Source organism: Rissa tridactyla, chromosome 16 (genome assembly GCF_028500815.1).
Source record: "Rissa tridactyla isolate bRisTri1 chromosome 16, bRisTri1.patW.cur.20221130, whole genome shotgun sequence".
Taxonomy (NCBI): Eukaryota; Metazoa; Chordata; class Aves; order Charadriiformes; family Laridae; genus Rissa; species Rissa tridactyla.
The window spans coordinates 3,281,698-3,303,515 of record NC_071481.1 but is presented as its reverse complement, the minus strand read 5'-3'; the positions used below and the strand labels follow the sequence as shown (position 1 = coordinate 3,303,515).

The 21,818-nt window shown below is 39.3% G+C and overlaps 2 protein-coding genes across 6 annotated transcripts in view; one reads left to right on the top strand and one right to left on the bottom strand.

The window, feature by feature from the left end:
- LRRC38 (leucine rich repeat containing 38) overlaps positions 1-21,818 on the bottom strand; it is a 66,615-nt gene that overhangs the window by 34,797 nt on the left and 10,000 nt on the right. The gene's annotated exons all lie outside the window — the stretch shown is intronic.
- Positions 897-19,958, top strand: PDPN (podoplanin). 5 transcript variants are annotated; one of them, XM_054222610.1, is made up of 6 exons: positions 898-1,212; positions 15,958-16,043; positions 16,694-16,787; positions 17,630-17,665; positions 18,046-18,157; positions 18,777-19,958. In XM_054222610.1, the coding sequence occupies exons 1-6, from the start codon at positions 1,143-1,145 to the stop codon at positions 18,781-18,783; spliced, it is 405 nt and encodes a 134-aa protein (XP_054078585.1). In that variant the 5' UTR covers positions 898-1,142; the 3' UTR covers positions 18,784-19,958. The 5 variants fall into 5 exon arrangements, with proteins under 5 accessions (XP_054078586.1, XP_054078585.1, XP_054078582.1 ...); XM_054222606.1 differs by having other exon boundaries at positions 899-1,212; positions 16,655-16,787; XM_054222609.1 differs by having other exon boundaries at positions 900-1,212; positions 16,655-16,787; positions 18,046-18,151.

The window sequence follows — 21,818 nt, the reverse complement described above, 5'->3', positions numbered from 1 at the left end:
AGGGACAAGATCACATACTTCCTCCACTCAGCTCTGTGGCACACTGGTATGGTTAGTTCACAGGTGAGCACTGATTAAAACTCATCACATTTGTAAATAGATGTAAATCTGTATATTATTACTTGCCCAAGACAAGGGACGATTAAGAATAGGATTAATATAAATCATTGCTCTCCAAATCCTGCTTCAGCCCCAGTTCCTGTCTAAAAACCATTATTTGGGAGAAAAAGTATGTTACAGATGTTGGTAGAGGGTTAATCTAGTCTTGCATACATGCTATGCAATGCTGATGCACAGAAACATGTACAAGAAAAAAGTAACTAGTCTTGTACAGACCATTGTACAGCTCTACTAACAGTTACATCCACAAAGGAACAATCCGCTGTCTCTGTAGGGTGATATTAGCACACTGAGGCCAGCAAGCCTGTGGCCAGAGACAAATGCTAGAGTACAGCTAGGATGTCACTTGAGGACACAAGCTGAGGGAGACTGAGACATGCAGAAAAATTCAGACCGTATTTACTGCAGAATTAAATAACCTGTCCTAAAACTATTTCAGTATCCCTAAATGCCCATTCACTACAACACTTGCTCGAACAAACACGGGGGCTCACTTCAAAATGAAAAAAACATCAGTTCACTGATGGAAATAAAAGGGAAAATGTCCTTAGTGTTGTTTCTCAAATATTTTTTAAGGTCAGTTTGCAGAAGGGAGGGAACTCCCTGAATACCTCGCTCTGCCTAAACACCCTTTCCCCCATTGCTAAATAAAAGTCTTCTGAAAGCCACAACAGCTCCTGTAACTTTAAACCTGAGCTGAGATCATAATTTTAGTACTGACCAAACAGAGTGCAGAGGGCGGGCCTGGCTGGTCTTGGAGGACCACCTTAGGCATGCTCCCACCCCTTGGCTAAAGAAAATAATGCTGACTCCACGCAGCTTTCTTTAGCTGTAAAGTTATCATCCGGGAAAACGTTCCCCCGTTAGACTACAGCAGCTAAAGGAATATTTGGAATACCAAAGTATTTTTTGCAGTGATTTCTTTTTGTCATCTCAAGTCTCTCCTGTCTCTAAAACAATTAATCAGAATTTGAATCCATCTGGCCTCAGCACTGGAAAGCTATTCTCTAAGCAGAGCAAAGATGTTTATTAAAGTTCAATTCTTCATCTTCGTTCTAGGGAGCATGCCTTTCATAGCACTTGCTGAAGAAGGTAAGAAGAAACTTTGGTTAAAATTATTTCCAGTCATTTCCTGTAATTTAACAGTTTCTGCGCTTACTCATAGGCAATTATGTAGTTGCTCTGTCCTGTTTATAAAACTTTCTTTTGAATTCTTAAGCTACTACTGGGCATTTACTATGGCTGTAATCAGGAAAGAAACATATCAGAAGTTTTCAGAAAAGAATTTTCTGTGTGTGTCTGTGTTAGGGAAGGAGAACGGTGCAAGCAGTTAGGGAAGGCGTTACCATCTACAGCCCTTGGAAATGTCTTCAGTTGCACTGTAATATACGCAAAGGAGACTGCAAGCAATCATTTAGCTGTAACTGACATTTAGGTGGTGAAACTGTCTATGAAAGAAACTTATAAATCTTTCCATTCAAGAATTTAGCTTCTGCGCTTAGAGGCATTACAACAGCTTAGAATCGGAGCCTTATGCAGGGTTTTGCCAATACTGACTTAGCCATAAGAAATATATATATGCAAGTGAGGGAAGCTAAAACAGGAAGAATTATTACCCAAGACAGATTTGAAAAGTGTTATGTATCTACTCAGGAAAAGTTTATTTGACAAACTGTTTCTTTTGAATTTTATAAGAAAAAGCCAACATACACTTTAAGGTAAAACGGATGTTCAAGTCTTTTTACAGCTAAAGGAGAAGAGTCCGATTTGTTAACAGTAAATCTGAATTACCCTGATCAGTACTTGATTCCAGGAACATAACATTCAAATTCAGTTTTTCTACATAGTATTTGATTCATTATGCATGATTTGGCCATCAGGCTGTGTGCCTGATGTATGATGGATGCGCAAACAGAAAGTATGCCGGTAGTGGTGAAATACAGCTACTGTTGCTACGAACATGTTCCAACTATTAGTGCTCCGAAAACAATAACCTGAAACTCAACCCACTGGTCCTCCAAAGTATAAATTTCCTTGTCCGACTTGGATGGGGGGGTCTCTCACTGAAACATACGACCTGATTTGGGCCTGGTGACAGTCAGTATTGTTCTGCTGGAAATAGTGGAGCTATATCAACACACAGTATGCGTGGATGTTGGCTTGAAACTTCTAATAGGAATTCCTAGTGTTCTGTGTGTTAGAATAGCAGACTGAAAGTTTCAAGTTATGCTTCAAAATTTCACAGAAAATCTAAAATCAACAGATATTAGGCAAGTCCCAAAGCTTGCTTTCTAGGCTTTCTCTGGGATAAGCACCTACGCTCACCCAGCTAGCTTAGCCTTAAAAAGCATCAATGTTAAAAGTACCAAAGTTTGAAGCAGTTAGAAAAGAGGCAAAATCTATCACAGTTTTATTGAATTACCATAAGCAGTTTCTAGGATACTAGAATTACAGGAAGAAAGGTCTTTCATCTTAAGGCTTTGGGGGAATTTTTAAACATATTTTCTGTCCACTCTGAGGAGTCCAGCAACAATCAGGTTGAAACCCTATTAGCCAGAAAAATGCTAAAATGTCTCCTGCTTACAAGGTCTGCCTCTGTTTTATTACCAGTACAGTCTGCACTGAACACAGTTGGATCTAGAACATGGTTTACACTATTTAAGGCTTTCTGTGTCTGCTTAGGTTTTACAACTTTTTCTCCACATGGGGTCAGTCATTTAGGATAACTTCCAAAAGATACACCAGGAAAATGGACTCAGATATAAAATAAACAAGTCACAAATATTTAGCATGTGTATCACTGCTGTTTACTGAGAACCATCAGCAATTACAAGTTAGAACAGATTTAAAATGACAATGCCACCTCTGGCAATCTGTGACTGCGCTGACAGTGAAGATGGAGAACTTTTTGGCTTGTGTAGTTCTAGGCAGGGTGGGTATATTCAGGTACCTGAACCTCTGGGGCAGACAATCTGGCCTGAGGGTTTTAGAGAAAGAAATTTCCTTATCAGATTCTGATACCCTTAACCCTGATCAGGCCATAAATAAACCTGTAGCTACTCTTTTGTTATATTTGGGCATTCCATTTTCTGGATTGAGACTGCATCAAGAAAAGCAGGTTTGTTTCAATCAGGAAACGTATTTCCAAAATGATAATTATTGGTTCCAAATTCCTCCTTGAATTGCCAAATAAATTGAATTCAGCTGTTGATCCTAGTTGTAAGCATAGCATTTTTCCCCTTCCAGGTAGTGATCCACAATTTGAGTAATTTCATCAGTATCTGCTGCCTTGAAGTTGCCGCAACTTCAGAAAAAGCCAGAGGTGTGGAAACCATTTCACAGGACAACTGTGAACCAGAAACGTGATTGAAAAATAGTCCTGTTATTGTATCAGTTGTAACTTTCAGTGAAAGCCTATGAATCTTAAAGAAAAAGTCAGTAATGCTTAAACATTCTTTTCTCATAGAGAACATGCAAATTACATCTAACATTAGTAAGTTAAAAATGAATGAATCTTTCTGTTAAAATTTCCTGTTTGTGCTATACTTAACAGGAATATTTGGTCCCAAAGTCAGCACCATGGTTTCCAAAAGAAAGGAAAAAGGCTCCTCTAATTGGGTCACATAAAGCAAGACAAAGCTGTAAAAGCATAAAATAGTGTATTGATGTGGAGAAGGAGGAGAATTAGCTTATTTATTAACTCCACACTTCATATGTGAGCTTCCAAATACGATTAATGGCAGAAATTAGCAAAAATACAAGAAAATCTAGTGACAAATCTTACATCACTGTCTACTTAAAACATATTCACACATGCTTTATTTGTGTTAACCATTCACAGTTTAAATCCTGACTTAAACAGCCAAGTACTTTGTCTGTCTTTCAACCAAGGACAGCCCTGAGCACTACACAAGCTGATGAATTTTGACTAAAGCATTTCCTATTGAATGATTAGCAGATACATTTTTGTCCCGTGATCCTGTTCACGGTATAAAAACTCAAGCAAATCTTAGCGCACAGGATCGGACCAAATGAGTTGAAATGGAAGCTGGCCTACATTTTTTCTGGGCACAGCATTAATTGAACAATTAAAAGCACAAGCATTCAAATGAGTGTTTTACAGAGGCAACACATTTCCTAATTTGAAACCTTTCCCATGGTGCAAGTATCATTGCAGAGGAGGAGATTACTCTATTGGCTGTCACATAACATGAACAGAAATTAACATGATTGTTAAACAAGTTACCGCGTGTCACTTGAGCTGTATCAACTGTCCACGTGCCTAATCTTACCTAGAGGCAAATATTAGATTATAACTCCTTATGCAAGTCTCAAAATTAAACAGGTTTATACTAGGTCATGTTACTTTACATTTGTTGTTTTACAAAAATAAGCACATTGACAGTGTTTATATAAGAAAAGAAGTGGAAGTTTACAGTCAACCGTGAAAGATTAAAAAGTTTTTTTATGTTTTTCAAAATCATAAAAACCAGAATTGACAAAATTACAAGAAGGGATTTTTTCAAAAGTATCTTGACTTACCCAAACTCTGTTGCCAGTTCAGTGGCAAAACTAAACAATGAATTCAGGCAATTCTAAACTCTTCTGAAAATTAAATTCTGTAACTTCTGGCAGTAACAACCGAAATGAACAGTCACGTGTGACTCCAAAAGGGAGACAGTTTTCTACTAAATAAGCACGACAAAACCTTTCACCCTGCGTCTGGCTGCATCATGAACAACTGCACTTGCACACGTCCCCATATATGCCTTTCGTAAACTGCATTGGCATATTATGAATCTAGCTCTACATGTCCAATATCCGAAACTTAATTATCACAAAAAGGAGAAAAACATCTTACTGGATCTCAGTTAGTGAGTATGCGTTCTGCAGGGTCCTAGTAAAAGACCAGCAGAAAACAGATAAAATTTCCTTTCTCCTCTTCACGGGGAAAACAGAGGCTTGCCCATCTGTATCTCAAAAGTTAGTTTTTGAATCTGTGTAACTTTACAAGCAAAGAAATCGTCATATTTAAAAGCTCACAAATGGACCTTTCATTAACTCCGGCTGCACAGTGAACGCTGGAAACAGAGAGGCCAGATTCCCAGCTCCTGTAACTGAACAGCTTCCACTGAACTAATGCATTTACCCAGATGTAGTACTTGTAAGTAATCTGCAAAAATAAGCAGCTGAGAACCTAGAGAGACAAAAGAGCACTTTAATAGATAATAAATAAAACAGTAAAGGAAGGATAGCCCACAGCATGCAGGCTGTTGGGCTCTGACAGAAGCATTCAGTGTTTCCTCCTTGTGTCATTTGAGGCAAGCCATACATACATGTGTACCACAGAAATGACTACTGTTTGCCCAGCTCTAACATATGGTCTGTCTCAGTTGCACGTTTGTTTTGTTGGTTTGTTTGCTTTTTGTCTGGATGCGGTCAGGGACTACAGGATGGAACCCAAATGCTGCCAGGTCCTACTACTCACTGCAGCCCGGATCCACGCTGCAGCCAGGCAGCTGCTAAAAGGGCCTCCTCGGATTTGTGTGTGCACACACCATACCCTCAGTTTGAAATAATGCTGCAGCAAAGCTCACATAGCTGTGTGGTGCTCAACTTGCTACACAGCACTTCAGAAAAGATGTAGGATTGGGAGTATAGATATGTTGGGATATTCTAAGGACAAACAAATGAGAAAAAATAAGACACAAATTTACTATTGATTTCCAACTGTCTCAGAAGCCTGGCCAAAGACTCTCAATGGAGAAAAAACCCGTGATGCTGTGCACATTCTCATGTTGCTTTATGACTTCCTTGTGTTTTTCCATCTTTGTATTTGTTGGTTACAAACACTACAACATCCAGCATAAATTGCATCAGAGTAATTCTTTGTGAGGGCACAATTCTACTGTGTACACCATTTCAGGCAAACGTACTTTCTTGGGCTTCAGTAGTATATGAGCTGCTGCTAAATCTGTAAAGGGGACACGCTTAGTTCCAAATGCATATTAAAATGTTTTTATGACTATGAAACCCATCCAAATATTAGCTAGTATGTTATTAGTATGAAAGTTAGACTAAACATATTTGAATGGATCTTGCTGGCTGTGTGGCAATATAAAGCAGCTAGCCAAAAATCATTATGTGAAAATTAAAGCCTAACCAGTTTCCAGTTATAGTGTTTTGAAGGCATATTTCAAACAAATGAGTTAAGAAATGATCATGCAAACATCCGCTGGCAAATACAAGGGGTTAGTAACATTCATCAAAGCAGCTGTGAAAGTGCAGCTCAGAGTTTTGGGAAGGAAGTGATTCAGGGAAAAGATTAGTTTATTACTGTATTAGAGGTCATTTCTTAATTCCTTTTGTCTGCATTTACAAATCCCAATATTTGGACACAGATTTTTCTGCTTTCTGATGCACACCCCATACATTACATGAAATTTTGTATTTTTCTCCTTGTCTTAGCTCCAATGCTCATGCCTTATCAGCCATGGAGCGAACAACACAGTACTGTAACGCTGAAGTTTTAGGTGTCATTTACAGAACGATGCAAAAGAGACTTAAGACCTTGATCGCTACTCCACAATCTTGTTGGCTCAATCAAACCCTTACTGCTCAGAGAAAACAAAGAAATTGCTAGTAAGACTGCAAACAGTTGGCACACAGTCACAGGGCAGAAAACAAATAAGAAAGTGGTTTTATCCCACATTCATGGGATAGCAACTCTGAAGTCAGTGTACTTACCAGACAAGAAATCAGAGATTGATACAGCAACGTTATTAAAAGCATAAACCTTAGAAGACTCATCTCTAGTTCTGCAAGGAATATTTTACAGGAATATCCCGTAATGGAGTTAAATAGTCTCTTCCTTCTTAATGCCCACAGCTCTGTGGCGGATTTTATCATGCATAAGAGAAAGCTTAGTAAGTTACCACCTTTTCCTCTTGTGGCTTTGTTTCATAACTTTGGTTGTGGGTCATATACATTTAGCAAGCACTTGAAGAGCAGTTATTTTTCTCTATGGCTGCCTAGTTAAAATACATTTTGTGGGTATCCTATATATGGGCAACGTAGGCTATTGTAACATTCAGAAGACATGTGATTTACTCCAGAAACAGCCAAGTGGTTCTTTGCCACTTGGCACCGTAGATTTAAACTCTGGCTTTGTTCCTTTGGCTGAGCCAGCCACAGCAATAGAAACCATCTGTAGTAGGGTGTGGTGACCAGAGGAAACGTTTCTGACAATTCAGCAAAACATTGTCATCATGAGCTACATGGAATACCTGAACAAAGTCAGTCATACTCTAAATAAGGCTGAGTTACATCCTTCCTTGTGCATCATGAACATTTTTCAGCTGGCAGATACTTTCCAAACTTCATGGTGTTTTGTCATCCAGCTTCCTTCATTATATAAAGCAAAGCTGGCAGTCTTTGTATAAAGAAACTGCATTAAGCTCTTCAGGATTTAGACAGACAGTACATACCTCCTCCTGAACAACGAAGTTTAGACACTTAAACATATGCTAGGGCATTTCTTTATCATGGCATGATATATTACTCCAACTTCCAGAAAGAATTAACGAAAAAAGAGAAAATACTAATGCTGTGGCCCCAAACAGACTACAGATACCGCAGATGTCATGAATTTTGCAGGAGCCACAGGTACAAATTTTAGTTCTCATAGAGAAACTTCCTTGCCTTTCTTAAGTCTGAAAGTTTTAACTGCCCAAAGACTCAAACCCCAGAATCCACTATATGATATTCTTCAAAGCCTCAAATTTTCAAAGCCCAATTTTGTAGCCTAGATTTGTCAGTGTTGAACCATTTCACAAAAAAAAAAGAAAAAAAAAAAGAGAGAGAGACACTTACAAGCTTTTTTAAAATATCCGAAAATGCTTAAGCAATTATAGCAAAATACTGGAAAACTACTTTCAGAGAAAAATAAGCTGATGAGGTAGGTTTTGGACCTGACTGTGGAATACATTTAAATTGAAGATGAAGCCAAATAACCGACAAAATTGTATTTGAAAACTACAGAGCTGCTGCTGAGACATTATGTGTTTAAAAGGCAGATACCTTATCAAATCATACATTTTTGTTAAACTTCCACCACCATGAATAAAAGTTTCCACTGAACTACAGCTGAACAAGGTTCCAATAGTGAGATACTGACTTTAAGACTCACTTTGCTCACAATCAAATTAAGGGCTGTGAGTGAAGAATGTTTCCTCTGAATGGGAATTCCTGTATCAGGACATAAACGCTGAGTAAAACATGGCCAAGACAGGATGGCTAACACACACATCCATACTCAGTCCTTCAAACAACACCACTTGGTCTGTAACCATTCAGGAAGCAGATACTGAAAAACATCAGCCAACTCCAGATAGTTAGCTCAGTAATATCTCAAACAGAAAAGTGGTATCTCCCAAGTGACTCGTCCCACTAAATTCTTTCCCTTGCTTTTCTAGAGAAGCATTCCACAAAGCACCTACCTAGCTGGATAGGATAAAATATGATATCAATAAGATACAGATAAAAATAAACTTGAATTTTAAGATCAAAGCTTTTGTTTGACAGTTAATCTGCTAGTTAATTTTTTAGCTGTTATAAAAAAAGAAGCTTCAGTTATTTAAGAGGCAGAGGGGCCATGAGCAATAAAGATTATTTCAGTTCTTGCTAGAGAGAATCCTTTAGTGTTAGCCATTTTTACCTACTGGTCTCTTATCGCAGAGATGGAAACTCATTCTATTTTGAGGGCTTCCTATTTCAAGGACCAAGCTAAAATACAGGCTTACAACTGCCTTTGCCCACTAGTGTCTGGGTTTATTCAGACTGCTGGGAAAGGAACAAGATCCTACAACATTTTTAATCTTCAAAAGCATCTTTGTTGGTTTTGGAGATACCTGAAAGAAATGCTAATGAAGAACAGTTTTACAACTCACTCTCCTTTCCAACACAACCACTGTGCTTTCAAAGCAACCCTAAGAGGTTTTTCTAGTAAACTGTCACTCCGTGCATAAGAATGAGTAGTGAGCTCATCTTCCCCTAAGTAGGTCATGGGATGTTTAGCCATAGGATATTTTCAAAGCAGTATTAAACTTTTAAAGACATCAAATTTTCTCCTTGTGTGAGAAGTTGCAGCCTGATAGCAGCTGGGGACTTTGAACTGAAACACACCCAGCTGGAACTCTGGCAAAAAGAGATGCAATGATTAATTCACATCCGCAGCAATGTATAGCTGCAAACTGAGGAGGCCATAGTGCCAGTAGGAGACAATCATAGCACTGTGAGGCACTGTATTTAAAGCCTCCTCTAAGATAATATTAAGAACATATGCAGCAACACTACTTAATCCTATGGCTCTTGCTACATTTGGCCCACATCAGATGAAACCAACAAATGACTAAACCACATACATCCTTACATCCCATTTACATCTCTCTGATGTCAGGGGTGTGCGTGTCTTGTACTGGGTACAGGGAAAGACATTTCAAGTCCAATAGTTTCTCTCAATTTCATGTAAATATTTTTTACTTTATTATGACTTCCTCTGACAAAGAGTTGTCTAGTATCAAATATTCCTTCCTACAAATGCAATAACACTGATAACAAATTACTTCCCAGCCTTTCTTTTGGTAATAGCTCAGTAGTGTCTGCTTAACTACCACCCAGACCACCCCCAGTGTCTGACCAGAAAAATAAACCTGGAAATATAGTCCAGGGACTCATCTCCAGCAAACCCAGGACCTCAGTTTGAACAGTGTGATGCAGGTTGGATAGGGCTGGGACAAGGCCATCACATTGACAGGAATCAGTTCCATCAGTGAGCTTTAGGAAGTTAACCGCAGAGCCACATTATTCTAGCTTATTACAGTTAAGGAAAGGCAGCACTACCAAGGATGACCCAAATCTCAGGTGAGCTAAATTACCTTCTGGAAGTATTTATCTTTCCCTACAGACTATAAAAGATAAGGGCAGGCAGACACCTTATTTAGGCACCTTTATTAAGAACCTAAAATTAGGCAAGATTAATCTGGGCCACCTCCTTTTGTCAATCACTGTTCACTGAGGGCAAATGCATTGAAATAGATTTTCTACATGTCACTCATTGCCAAGAATCTGCAATAACATTATCCCACAAAGAATAATTATTTCATGCGTCTTTGTGACATTCACTAATTCTCTATACCTTTGTTCTGTGACACTGTTTCCTTTCCTGCCTTCACTATCGGTTAATTCTTCAGGGCTGAAAGCTTCTGGCATGCCAAGAGTATAAGCAGCTTCTCAGAATAAGCTGCTTGTTGTAAACGTACAAAACTTATTTCAGTTTCTGCTTGGGATTTTTCCTCTGGTAATTGGTTTTCTCCATCTGTGCTTATTTTGCCACTAGTGAATAAAGGATGTTTTTTCAGTTCCGACTAGGATTACAAAGTAAACTGATCAATACACAATTAATGTTGTTGAGCTCTGTTGCTATTTCTTTACACTTAACCTTTCCATAGAATAATCCCAATATTGTCCTTTAAAGGCATTACTTTACAAGCACAAGGTAAGTATTATAAAGTAGTGCCATATCTTAAAATGTCCTGATATTTAGAAGGTGGCTAAATCAACACACCTAGAAGTCAAGCCCCCTTTATGAGATGTCAACAGAAAATTATCAAGGCTGCTCATGTGAGGTATTTAATCAAAAATGACCAAAACATTATTTTTACCATCTAACTTAGAAATATGATTTACCCTGGCCTGTTCTAGTCTTTCCATGGATTATAAAGTGATTTTTCAGAGACTGTCTGGCTTAATTAGCGACTATATTAGGCCTCATGTTGGCATAACATGAATATGCTTTCTTCATCTGTTAGTGCTTAAAGTACTACTTACACACCGTTTTGGCTCTTAAATAGAAAGTCTATCTGTATTCAGGCTTATAAAGGTATAAAAATATAAAATTCTATTTACTTGAGTAAACCTGGAATTAGAAATCTAAGTTTAGATCAGTGTTTAGCCTCTTGGCGATGGCACAAAGCTTCAGTCTTACGTTGCTAGAGATGGATGAAAAATTTTTAGTTTGATTCAAAAATGAGTTTGGGAAGCAAGGAAAAATATTTTCAAGTTTCTATTAGAATTCAGATGAGAGTTTCAAGCAAAAACAGAAATAATTTATTTCCAATGTCAAATCATTCACCTATCATATACAACACAAAGTAGGGTGGTACATTTAGGAGTATTAAAGTCCTAAAGTATAAAGAAATAGTCAGTATTTAGAACTAGACTAGCAATTCAGAAATAGTCTAACTTCAAATACAGAGGAGATGAGAATGTTTTTAAGTCACTAAATAAAAACAGATGAAATTACTAGAAACAGTGTTAAGATTGAATAAAACAAACAGGCCATGAATATTTCTCTTACATAAAATATTTAAATGGTACAGTAAATCTCTGTTTGTAAGTAACTCATGCGAATAGCTGTCCTCCTCCCTGAAGAGATCACTACACAGCACTACCAATCTACCCCTTACTATTTTCCAAATTAGTGGTATCAAACTATCTTGCAAAGGAAAAAAGGATTAGGTATTCTTTGTTCATAATTAACCTATTACCAGCTGACATTTATTACCTTATATACATCATAGGCAAATGATGTGTGAGCAGCCAGGGTTTTTTTCAACCCCTCTAAAAATTCTCTGCTTTTTGAAGAGAATGAACATGGTGCTCATTCACATAACCTTCAGCTATCATTGCCGTATTTCTGAGCAGTAACTCAGTATTATGCTGAAAAAATATAAACTGGATTCAGAAGTGTTTGCACAACCCTTTGCTGAAATAAACAGAAGTTAGATGCAAAATTTAAATCCATGGAAGAATTTTTCAGAAGTTTTAGGGCTTTTTGCCTGAAGTTTTTGCTCAGGACAATGTCTATTATTAGCTCTTTGCTTAAGTGTAAACACTGGTATCTGGAATTAGCAGAACTCTTATGCCCCAGGCAATGGCATGACAAGCAGCCTCACCTAGCTTTATAATCATGGTGAATTAGAAACTCCCAAGAGATATCACACTACATTAACACCATACTGTGGATGGGCAGAGTTTTGATTAAGTTTCTTGCTGATTCATAAATGATACTTATGCTTTCAACATTTTCTTGATACTGCCAGTTATCTTCACATATCCATATCTTTCGTGTTCTACCTTGTTCCATCCCATTTTTCCTATTGATGAAGTCTGGCTGTATTTGTAAAGAAAGAACATTATGTAGGCCAAAATTTAAATATCCGTTATACCAAAGAGCACAGATGACATATGCAGGTCTAGAATAAAAAGGGAGACCATACATTGTTACCTGAAAAATGAAATTATGGCAAGTAAGGTTTGCAACTTTAGAAAAATCTCTGAATAGATCTGTGTAGGAATATTTTCTAAACTATAGCTACACCTATAAACATTAATGATAGTTCTAAAAATAAAGATTGCAGCTGGAACTGAGCTGAAAGATGGGAGAAAGCTCTTACTATTCTAGAAAATGCTTGAAGTAATTTATTGAAAAGCATAAGCTAATGCTTAACTTGAAATCTGGAGTAGTCACATACACCCAGGAGAAAAGGGGGCAATCTTTTCTTAAAAAGAAGGAAATCTTTTCTTGGACAAAGTGTTTAGTAACCAATGTTTCAAAATTGTGCCAGGATTAAGTGTTGTGTACTTAAGCTCTCTATCCTACAGCTTTGTACAAGAGTATAGCAGAATTCAAAGTTAATCCAAATAATTTTGCGCAGGGGCAGGGAGATGGAACACCACACAGATCCCATGTTTAACAAAATTTACATGTCAAAGTAGCCAAAACACGGAATCACGGAATCACGGAATCACGGAATCTTCAGAGTTGGAAGGGACCTCTAGAGATCATCTAGTCCAACTCCCCTGCTAGAGCAGGATTGCCTAAAGCACATCCCTCAGGGCTGCATCCAGGCGGGTCTTGAAAATCTCCAGAGAAGGGGACTCCACCACCTGCCTGGGCAGCCTGTTCCAGTGCTCTGTCACCCTCACTGTAAAGAAGTTTTTCCGTGTATTTGAACGGAACTTCCTATGTTCTAGCTTGTGCCCATTGCCCCTTGTCCTGTCGCTGGGAACCATTGAAAAGAGCCTGGCTCCGTCCTCCTTAAACCCACCCTTTTAGGTACTTGTAAACATTAATCAGGTCCCCCCTCAACCTTCTCTTCTCCAGGCTAAAGAGTCCCAGCTCTTTCAGCCTTTCCTCATAAGGGAGGTGCTCCAGTCCCACAATCATCTTGGTTGCCCTTCGCTGGACTCGCTCCAGTAGTTCCCTGTCCCTCTTGAACTGGGGAGCCCAAAACTGGACACAGTACTCCAGTTGTGGCCTCACCAGTGCAGAGTAGAGGGGGAGAATGACCTCCCTCGACCTACTGGCCACAGTCTTCCCTATGCAGCCCAGGATGCCATTGGCCTTCTTGGCGACAAGGGCACACTGCTGGCTCATGGATAATTTGCTGTCTACCAGGACCCCCAGGTCCTTCTCCTCAGAGCTGCTTCCCAGCATGTCCGCCCCTAACCTATACTGGTGTTTGGCATTCTTCCTTCCCAGGTGCAGGACCCTACACTTGCTTTTGTTGAACCTCATTAGGTTCTTCTCTGCCCAGCTCTCCAGCCTGTCCAGGTCACGCTGGATGGCAGCACGGCCCTCCGGAGTGTCAGCCACCCCTCCCAGCTTGGTATCATCAGCAAACTTGCTGAGGATACACTCTGTCCCCTCATCTAGGTCATTAATGAATATATTGAACAAAATTGGTCCAAGTATTGACCCCTGAGGGACACCACTCGTTACAGGCCTCCAACTGGACTCTGTGCCGCTGATCACAACCCTCTGAGTTCTGTCACTCAGCCAGCTCTCGATCCACCTCACTGTCACCTCGTCTAGCCCATACTTCCTCAGCTTCCTAATGAGGATGTTATGGGAGACAGTGTCAAAAGCCTTGCTAAGGTCAAGGTAGATGACATCTACGGCTCTCCCCTCATCCAGCCAACCCATTATAACATCATAGAAAGCTATCAGATTGGTCAGGCATGATTTGCCCTTGGTAAATCCATGCTGACCACTTCCAATAACTTCCTGTTCCTCTATGTGTTTGGAGACGACATCCAGAATGAGTCGCTCCATTACCTTCCCAGGGACAGAGGTGAGACTAACCGGCCTGTAGTTCCCTGGGTCCTCCTTCTTGCCTTTTTTGAAGATTGGAGTGATGTCAGCCTTCCTCCAGTCCTCAGGCACCTCTCCTGTTCCCCATGACCTTGCAAAGACAATGGAGAGTGGTCTAGCGATAACATCTGCCAGCTCTCTCAGCACTCGCGGGTGCATCCCGTCAGGGCCCATGGACTTATGAATGTCCAGCTTGGCCAAGTGGTCTCTGACCCGGTCCTCCTCAACTAAGGGAAAATCTTCCTCTCTCCGGACCTTCCCCCTTGCTTCCAGGGTATGGGATGTGTGAGGGACGGCTTTATCAGTGAAGACCGAAGAAAAGAAGGCATTCAGTAACTCTGCCTTCTCTGTGTCTTCCACCACTAGGGCACCCGTCTCATTCATCAGTGGACCTATATTTTCCCTAGTTTTCCTTTTTCTGTTGATATACTGGAAAAATCTCTTCTTGTTGTCTTTAACTGCAGTGGCCAAGCTGAGTTCTGATTGAGCTTTGGCTCTTCTAATCTTCCCCCTGCATAGCTTTGTTATATCTTGATAATCCTCATAAGTTGCTAAGCCCCTTTTCCAGAGAATGTAAGCCTTCCTTTTTTTCCTGAGGTCCAGCCAAAGCTCTCTATTTAGCCAGGCTGGCCTTCTTCCCCGTCGGCTCGTCTTTTGGGACATGGGGATGGCCTTCACCTGTGCTTCTAAGAGCACCTGCTTGAAGTATGACCAGCTTTCCTGGGCACCTTTGCTCTTCAAAACTGCCTCCCAAGGGACACTCTCAACCATGCTCCTAAACAGGCTAAAGTCTGCCCTTCGGAAATCCAAGGTGGCAGTTTTGCTGGCTCCCCGCCTCCCTTCACCAAGAATTGAAAACTCTATCATTTCATGGTCACTCTGCCCAAGATGACCTCCAACCTTTACATCCCCCACAAGACCTTCTCTGTTAACAAACAGTAGGTCCAGTAGGGCACTTCCCCTAGTAGGTTCCTTCACCAGCTGTGTTAGGAAGTTGTCTTCCACACACTCCAGGAACCTCCGGGACTGTTCCCTCTCTGCTGTGTGGTATTCCCAGCGGACATCCGGGAAGTTGAAATCCCCCAAAAGAACAAGGGCAGATGATCGCGAAACCTCTGCCAGCCGCTTATAGAATACTTCATCAGTTTCTACATCCTGATTAGGGGGTCTATAACAAACTCCCATCACGATATCTGCCTTGTTGGCCTTCCCCTTGATTTTTATCCATACACACTCAACACTGTCATTTACAGTGTTGAGTTCCAGACATTCAAAACCGCCCCTAACATAGAGGGCCACCCCACCACCTCTCTTCCCTTGCCTATCCCTTCTGAAAAGCTGGTAGCCATCAATTACAGCACTCCACTTGTGTGTGTCGTCCCACCACGTTTCCGTGATGGCAACCACATCATAGTTTCCCTGCTGCACGATGGCCTCCAGCTCGTCCTGTTTATTCCCCATGCTGCGTGCATTAGTGTAGATGCACTTCAGTTGGGTTAATTGTCCTACCACTTTCTTGGGGGGACAGGCCCTGATTTGCACCTGATCATTCTCGGACACTACTGTAGTTACCACGTGACTACCAAGTAAAATCTTAATTAATTTTCTAAAATTTTATGCAGCAAGCTCAGTTCTAGAAGGAGAAGAAAGTACAACAATTGATTTCAGAGACAGAAATGACACAGAATTTGAAGAATTACCAACCCTGGTGAGTATCATTCTAAATAAACGTTCCTTTAGGTTACCTTAATCTCATATTCCTGGTATTGTCTTATGGCTTAGATTTTGAATAATCATTAAAATTATAATGAATAACCTTGAGTTCTAACATTAAAAAAAAAAAAAGTAACGCCAATGCTTTTGCTTTGCTTTGCAAGCAATGAAGTTAAAGGTGAAAAAATTGAAAATGGTTTTGGTAGTTCTGTGCGGCCGAAAGCATTCTTAACCTGCTTATTCACTGCCATGTGCCTCATCTAATTTAGTATATCTCCACTAGCTTCAGTGAAACCAAAAAGACAAACTACTGTAAAAAAAAAAAACACACTAAAAAAGGCAGGTCTGCAGTATTCTGCAGTCCTCTCCTACACCTTTTGTAGTCCCATTGAGAGGTCATCTCATCTAGACAGCCTCTAGCTGAGAAGACAAATTAGTTTACTTTTATTTTTTGGTCACTGTACAGAAGTCAAAGACGACAGGTGATAGCTAAGAAAGCATCCACAACACACCTGACAGAAATTTAAATGCTTATTTATTTCATACACATAGACTGAATGTACTGAGGCTTTCTTTTCCCTCTTTTTTCCCCCACAATTCTTGTAGTTGCCCACAAGACTACACAATGTAACAAATCTCTTGCAGTTTGGACAACTGATGACCACAGAAAGTGCATTTGCCCCTACAGAAGACAGTGAAAATTCTACTGGTTACGAAGCTAACACAGAAAATATTGATGGTAAAAATATCTTTTCATTTCTATTTCATCATATCAAAGTTCTACTGCCATCTACTAAACAATATCTGGAAGACTCAAATACCAAGTTTAATGTGCTCTCAAAGGTACCATTGCTGATTGTTGAAAGGGAAATTACTCCTTAACAATCACTCTGCATCCTACCTTCATAACAGATGTGCGCTGACAAAGGGAATGAGTAGCTATACCATTTTCTTCACCAGTGCACTTCCAGTTCTACCTCAGGGCAGGCAATAACTCTCTGAAGCCTTTGCTTTCTTTTCAGATGATTAGTATGAAAATCAAACAGCTCTCTAGAAAAAAGTTGGGGGTTTTTTTGACCAACTCAAAGATCCTCAAATGCACAAACGATAACTGTTACAGCCTGGCTCCCCTCTTAGTTTTTGCCAAGTTGTCTGCCATCCCTTCCCTGGAGAGATGCAAATTACTGTGATGCACATACAAGGCAAATTGCACCCATGTCCATACAGTAATCAATGAGCAACAAATTGGGGCAAAAGGCTGATAAAGTGCATTGTGACCCGTTTACCTTATGCCTGCTTAGCTGTCTTCCAGACAGCTTGCTGGGTACCTATGCTTTTGTGTCTGATTGTGTACAGGAGAATGTATGGGCACAAATAACTGGGCACGTGCTCTATATTGGCTTTTGGACCAGGACTGTTCTTAGCAGTTCACTCTTATGCATATCAGTAAAGAGTAAGGGCCCTCAAGTCATTATGATGGAGTTGATAAAAGTTTTCCCTGGATATACCATTATAAATTGGGATGCAAAACTCTGTATAAAGCAGAACAAGTAATTAATTATTCTCTTTCTGGCTTTACAGGTGGGCTGAGTGGGGAACCAGAGAAAACTGAAAAAGGTATTAAACAAAAGCATTGATTATAACGATAAGGGAGAATTTATCTGCCAGGCGATACCCTTCTAGAAGCCGCTAGCTATGCCCATTCTATTCTTAAATAAAAGTTTCAGGAGGAGCTATGACCTGCTCCCTGATTCCCTCCTCTGGTTCATCTGATGACCATCTCCATAGCCACATCTACATGGAGCCCTCCAGCCCAAAGGCATATTTGCAGGCTAGAAAGGAGCCTGCTGAACTTACCGAACCTACTCGAGAGTTCACAAGATAAGGGAATTTTCCCCAAGGAGTGAGATGCAGCAGAACAGTGTCAGTTCTATCAGTAGCCTCTTATCAATAGTCTCTGTGAGAAACATGCTAACATTCCCGATTTCCTCTTTCAGGTGGTCTGGAAACAATTGCACTGGTTGGAATAATTATTGGAATCATAGTTGCAATTGCAATCCTTGCAGGAATAATCATCGCTGTTGTAAGGAAGATGTCAGGCAGGTACTCGTAAGTAAATTGCTATTCAGGCTTTTCAAACAAGCATCATCCTCTGAGCAAGGTCACAGGAATTGCTTTGGAAGTTTCTAATGCTTCTGTTTTGACAAAATAACCTGTTTTCATGTTATTCGGTGCCTGTTGATTCAGCAAGAGTTGCCAATGCGATGTGGGTGATCTAAACCCCTTCATGTGCTTCAGAAAAATTTTCTGGATACTGCACACATGCTGTTATAATATTCATCAGGTGCACCAGTTTTGGATTACTCTACTGCACAGAGGTAAAATTCACTATGAAGTATTACAGGACCAGCTTCTGCAAGTGCTAGATAACATGTGAACACTGACAAGTGATCTTTATCTTATTACTCTGGACATTTGTGGAAGCTGTTTTGGTACCAACAAGATTCATTGGTCCATGCAAATCTAAAGTGCTTTACAAACTCCAAAATAGTTAGAAAACTACACAACATTTAGTAAACACTATTCACCAAGCATTAGGAGAAGGCAAAATATGAACTGGGAAGAGAAATAAAGTGGTGACAGGAAAGACAAGGAGAGGGAGGAAAAAAAAATCACGTAACTAACATTTGCGTAACAACAATAAAATGTCTAGTTTTTTGTTTTACAGGCCCTGAAAATAGGTGAAACAAGCAACCATGCCATTCTACACCAGAAAATACAAGTGTTTCTTATTTTATAAGAACGAAAGACTATTTCTGTATTGGTGTGAGAAGATGATCCATGGAAAATATTGTTGAAGAATTCCAGATCTATGGGGATCCCACACAACTCTAAGGACTTTTCCACCCCTCGCCCCTCCCTGCCCCAGACTACAGAGTATGGAACATTTCATAAGATTTTTACTAATCAGGAGCTTACTAGAAGAAAGAAAGAGATTATGCACTAAGAAAAAAAAAAAAGCAGCAATGAGATTTACATCTGAAATGTGATTTGCAGGTAATATATGCTAGCTTGATTTTTAAACATTACCAAAGATTATTTCACATTATATTTTATGCATTTCTTTAAAAAACATATCCAGAATTTTTTAAGTGTTTTTGGCTGGTTAATGCTTGTGACATGTTTATCTACCAGATGATGTATCAAAAAGGAGGAATTCGCTTCAGAGAGAACCAATTATTTACAAATTTAGAAAATACTAGATATTGGAAGCTAAAATCTTCCCACTATTGATATAGATTTTCTGCTCTTGATACTTATGTTATTATGTGGCAAAATATGGTAGGCCCAGCTGGAACTGACCTGCCAACTGAAAGCTTGCTCATCTGACTGTTGCACCGGGAATTTCCTGTCTTCTCTTGTTGCAGAGACATGCAGGGCTTGAAATACACATCCTGAATTAAAGGGTGCTTGGAAAATACCCAATTTTGATGGGTCACTTTAAACAGTTACTCAGCACGCTTTAGAGCTGACATGTAGAAGCTTCTGAATTAGCGTAGACAATTTTTTTCTTTATAATTGTCTCATTTTCTAACTGTATAGTTGGCTTGTTTTATAACATGTGTGCAACACTAGAACAGAATATGTCAATGAGATATAATGCATCTTTGGACTCTACAACTTTTTTATGGCATATTTAGTGCAGCAGTATCCGAATTTATAGAGTTCAGAACAAAGGCTTGGTATACCAAGTGGCTGCAATGCATCATGTTTGGTGTAAAAATCATGATAACCCATATGGTCAGTAATTGTTAAACATGTCAGTTTATCTAGATTTGCTTTTCTGTTTTTCATGTGCCATGAACTATCATGTCAATCCAAGCTTTGGAAATAAAAGTTATAATGTAAATTGTCTTATTTCACAATAATTGTTCTTTATTTTCCTTAAAAAAACTTATAAAATGTTTTAAACTTCCCTCCATTTTCCTAAATTATTTTGCTACTTGTCTTGTCACTGCAGTGTCTGCAACCAACCCATTTGACACTGATAAATGAAACTATCTTCAAAACTAAACATGTGAGAAAAAAATTTAGAAGTCTCTTTAGTCCCCCTTAAGCTCATGTAATGGGGCACTTGGTCTGTGATGACTGATGAGAGTAAGCTTTATCTTCATTCTAGTCTACTCTGAGAAGAACTGCAGACCAGATCCAAAGGCTGTTGATTTCCAGATACGGGTGCTTTTTTTTTTGTACCATCTATAAAAAGAAACTAGTTTTCTGAAGTCTGAATTCAGACTTTTTGTCAATCTCAGAATTAAAGCATATTTGGAGACAAGGTTTTGGTTTGTAGCTTGCTGTCAGTAAATATAGTTGTCTCCAAATTGCTGAGCTTATACTCCTAGAAATACTTGCAACAGTCATTCTCTTCCTTACCAAAGGAAGATTCTAAACTAAATATACCACTGTACACAGTCATGTATGCACTAGGTAAAATCTATAACAAGTTTAAGTCTAGTGTATGTATTAAGTCAGTTCTTTACTAATGCTAAGTTGGTATTGAGTATTTTTAAAGTACAAAATCCAAGGCCTAAAAGTGGGCCTAAAAGTTTTCACTACCTTTATTGAAGCCATGGGACCTCAGTTTAACTTTTTTTTTTAAAAGGGATCTTATTTAACTTAACTGTCAGTAAATTTTTTACCTATGACTCATTGCATTCTGCAGCATTACTCACGTAACAAAGTCACACAGTTTACCCAATCAATTCTGAAATTTCTGGTATATTAAATCAGTTATCTTTCAGGAAAGCAAGCCTGCAGTCTCTATGGATAAGCACATGGGGTCCTATCCCTGAAATACAATTCACACACACCTTAATACACTTCCATTTCCTGTGACTCAGTCCAGTTGAAGACATTTGTCTTGGCTAGAAAGAGTTTACCTTTTCACACTAACTTCCTTTGCCCCTGTACTTCTAGGTTACAGTACTTACAGGGGGCCAAATTACTTCAGGTGTATTGTTTCCACACGTCCATACATCCCACTGTTTTTTTGAAAGAGAATTATGACCAAGTTTCATGCATGACTGTTCTATTTGCTTGTGTGACTCGTAAGAATTAGCTAAAAATGCATGTAAAATCACATGAAAGCAGGAAGATTACATCTTTTTCTAATTGTGGCAACATAATAGTAATTTCTGTTACTCTAGATTTAACAATTTCTTGTCTGTATGGAAACTACCCTGTAAGATGCGCTTGATGTCTGACCAAATGCATGCCATATGGAATTATGAATTATTCAACCATTGTAGAGAATAGCACAGATGTCACCAGCTTCTTCTGCACCAGCTCAGTTGCTGCTAACTTGCAAATACCATAAAATGAGAAAACCATTCGTATGTCTCCTCTGAATACTGGTTATGCCAGAAGTAAGAAGACGCCGTTTGAAAAATGCATAGCATTACAGCAGACAACCTTTTTGTGAAGTTCTGAATTTTCCTGGATCACGTACAGAATACTAGTTGAACAGCCTGCATTCTGCTCAAGTAAACTGTGCTTTGCTCCTACTCCAGAATCTCTCTCTCAGAGCCATTTTAACTTCATATACCAATTAGCTAAGTTTTCTGGTCTTAACTGTGCCTTTTTATTCTGCCCTCTAGTTTAAGGAGAGTTTTATTAATCTTAGGTGAAATCAGCCCCTAACAAATGGCCCACGCTCCACTGAAACATTATTTGCAGGGCTTCCAGAACCGGAGACTCAGTATTAAATATT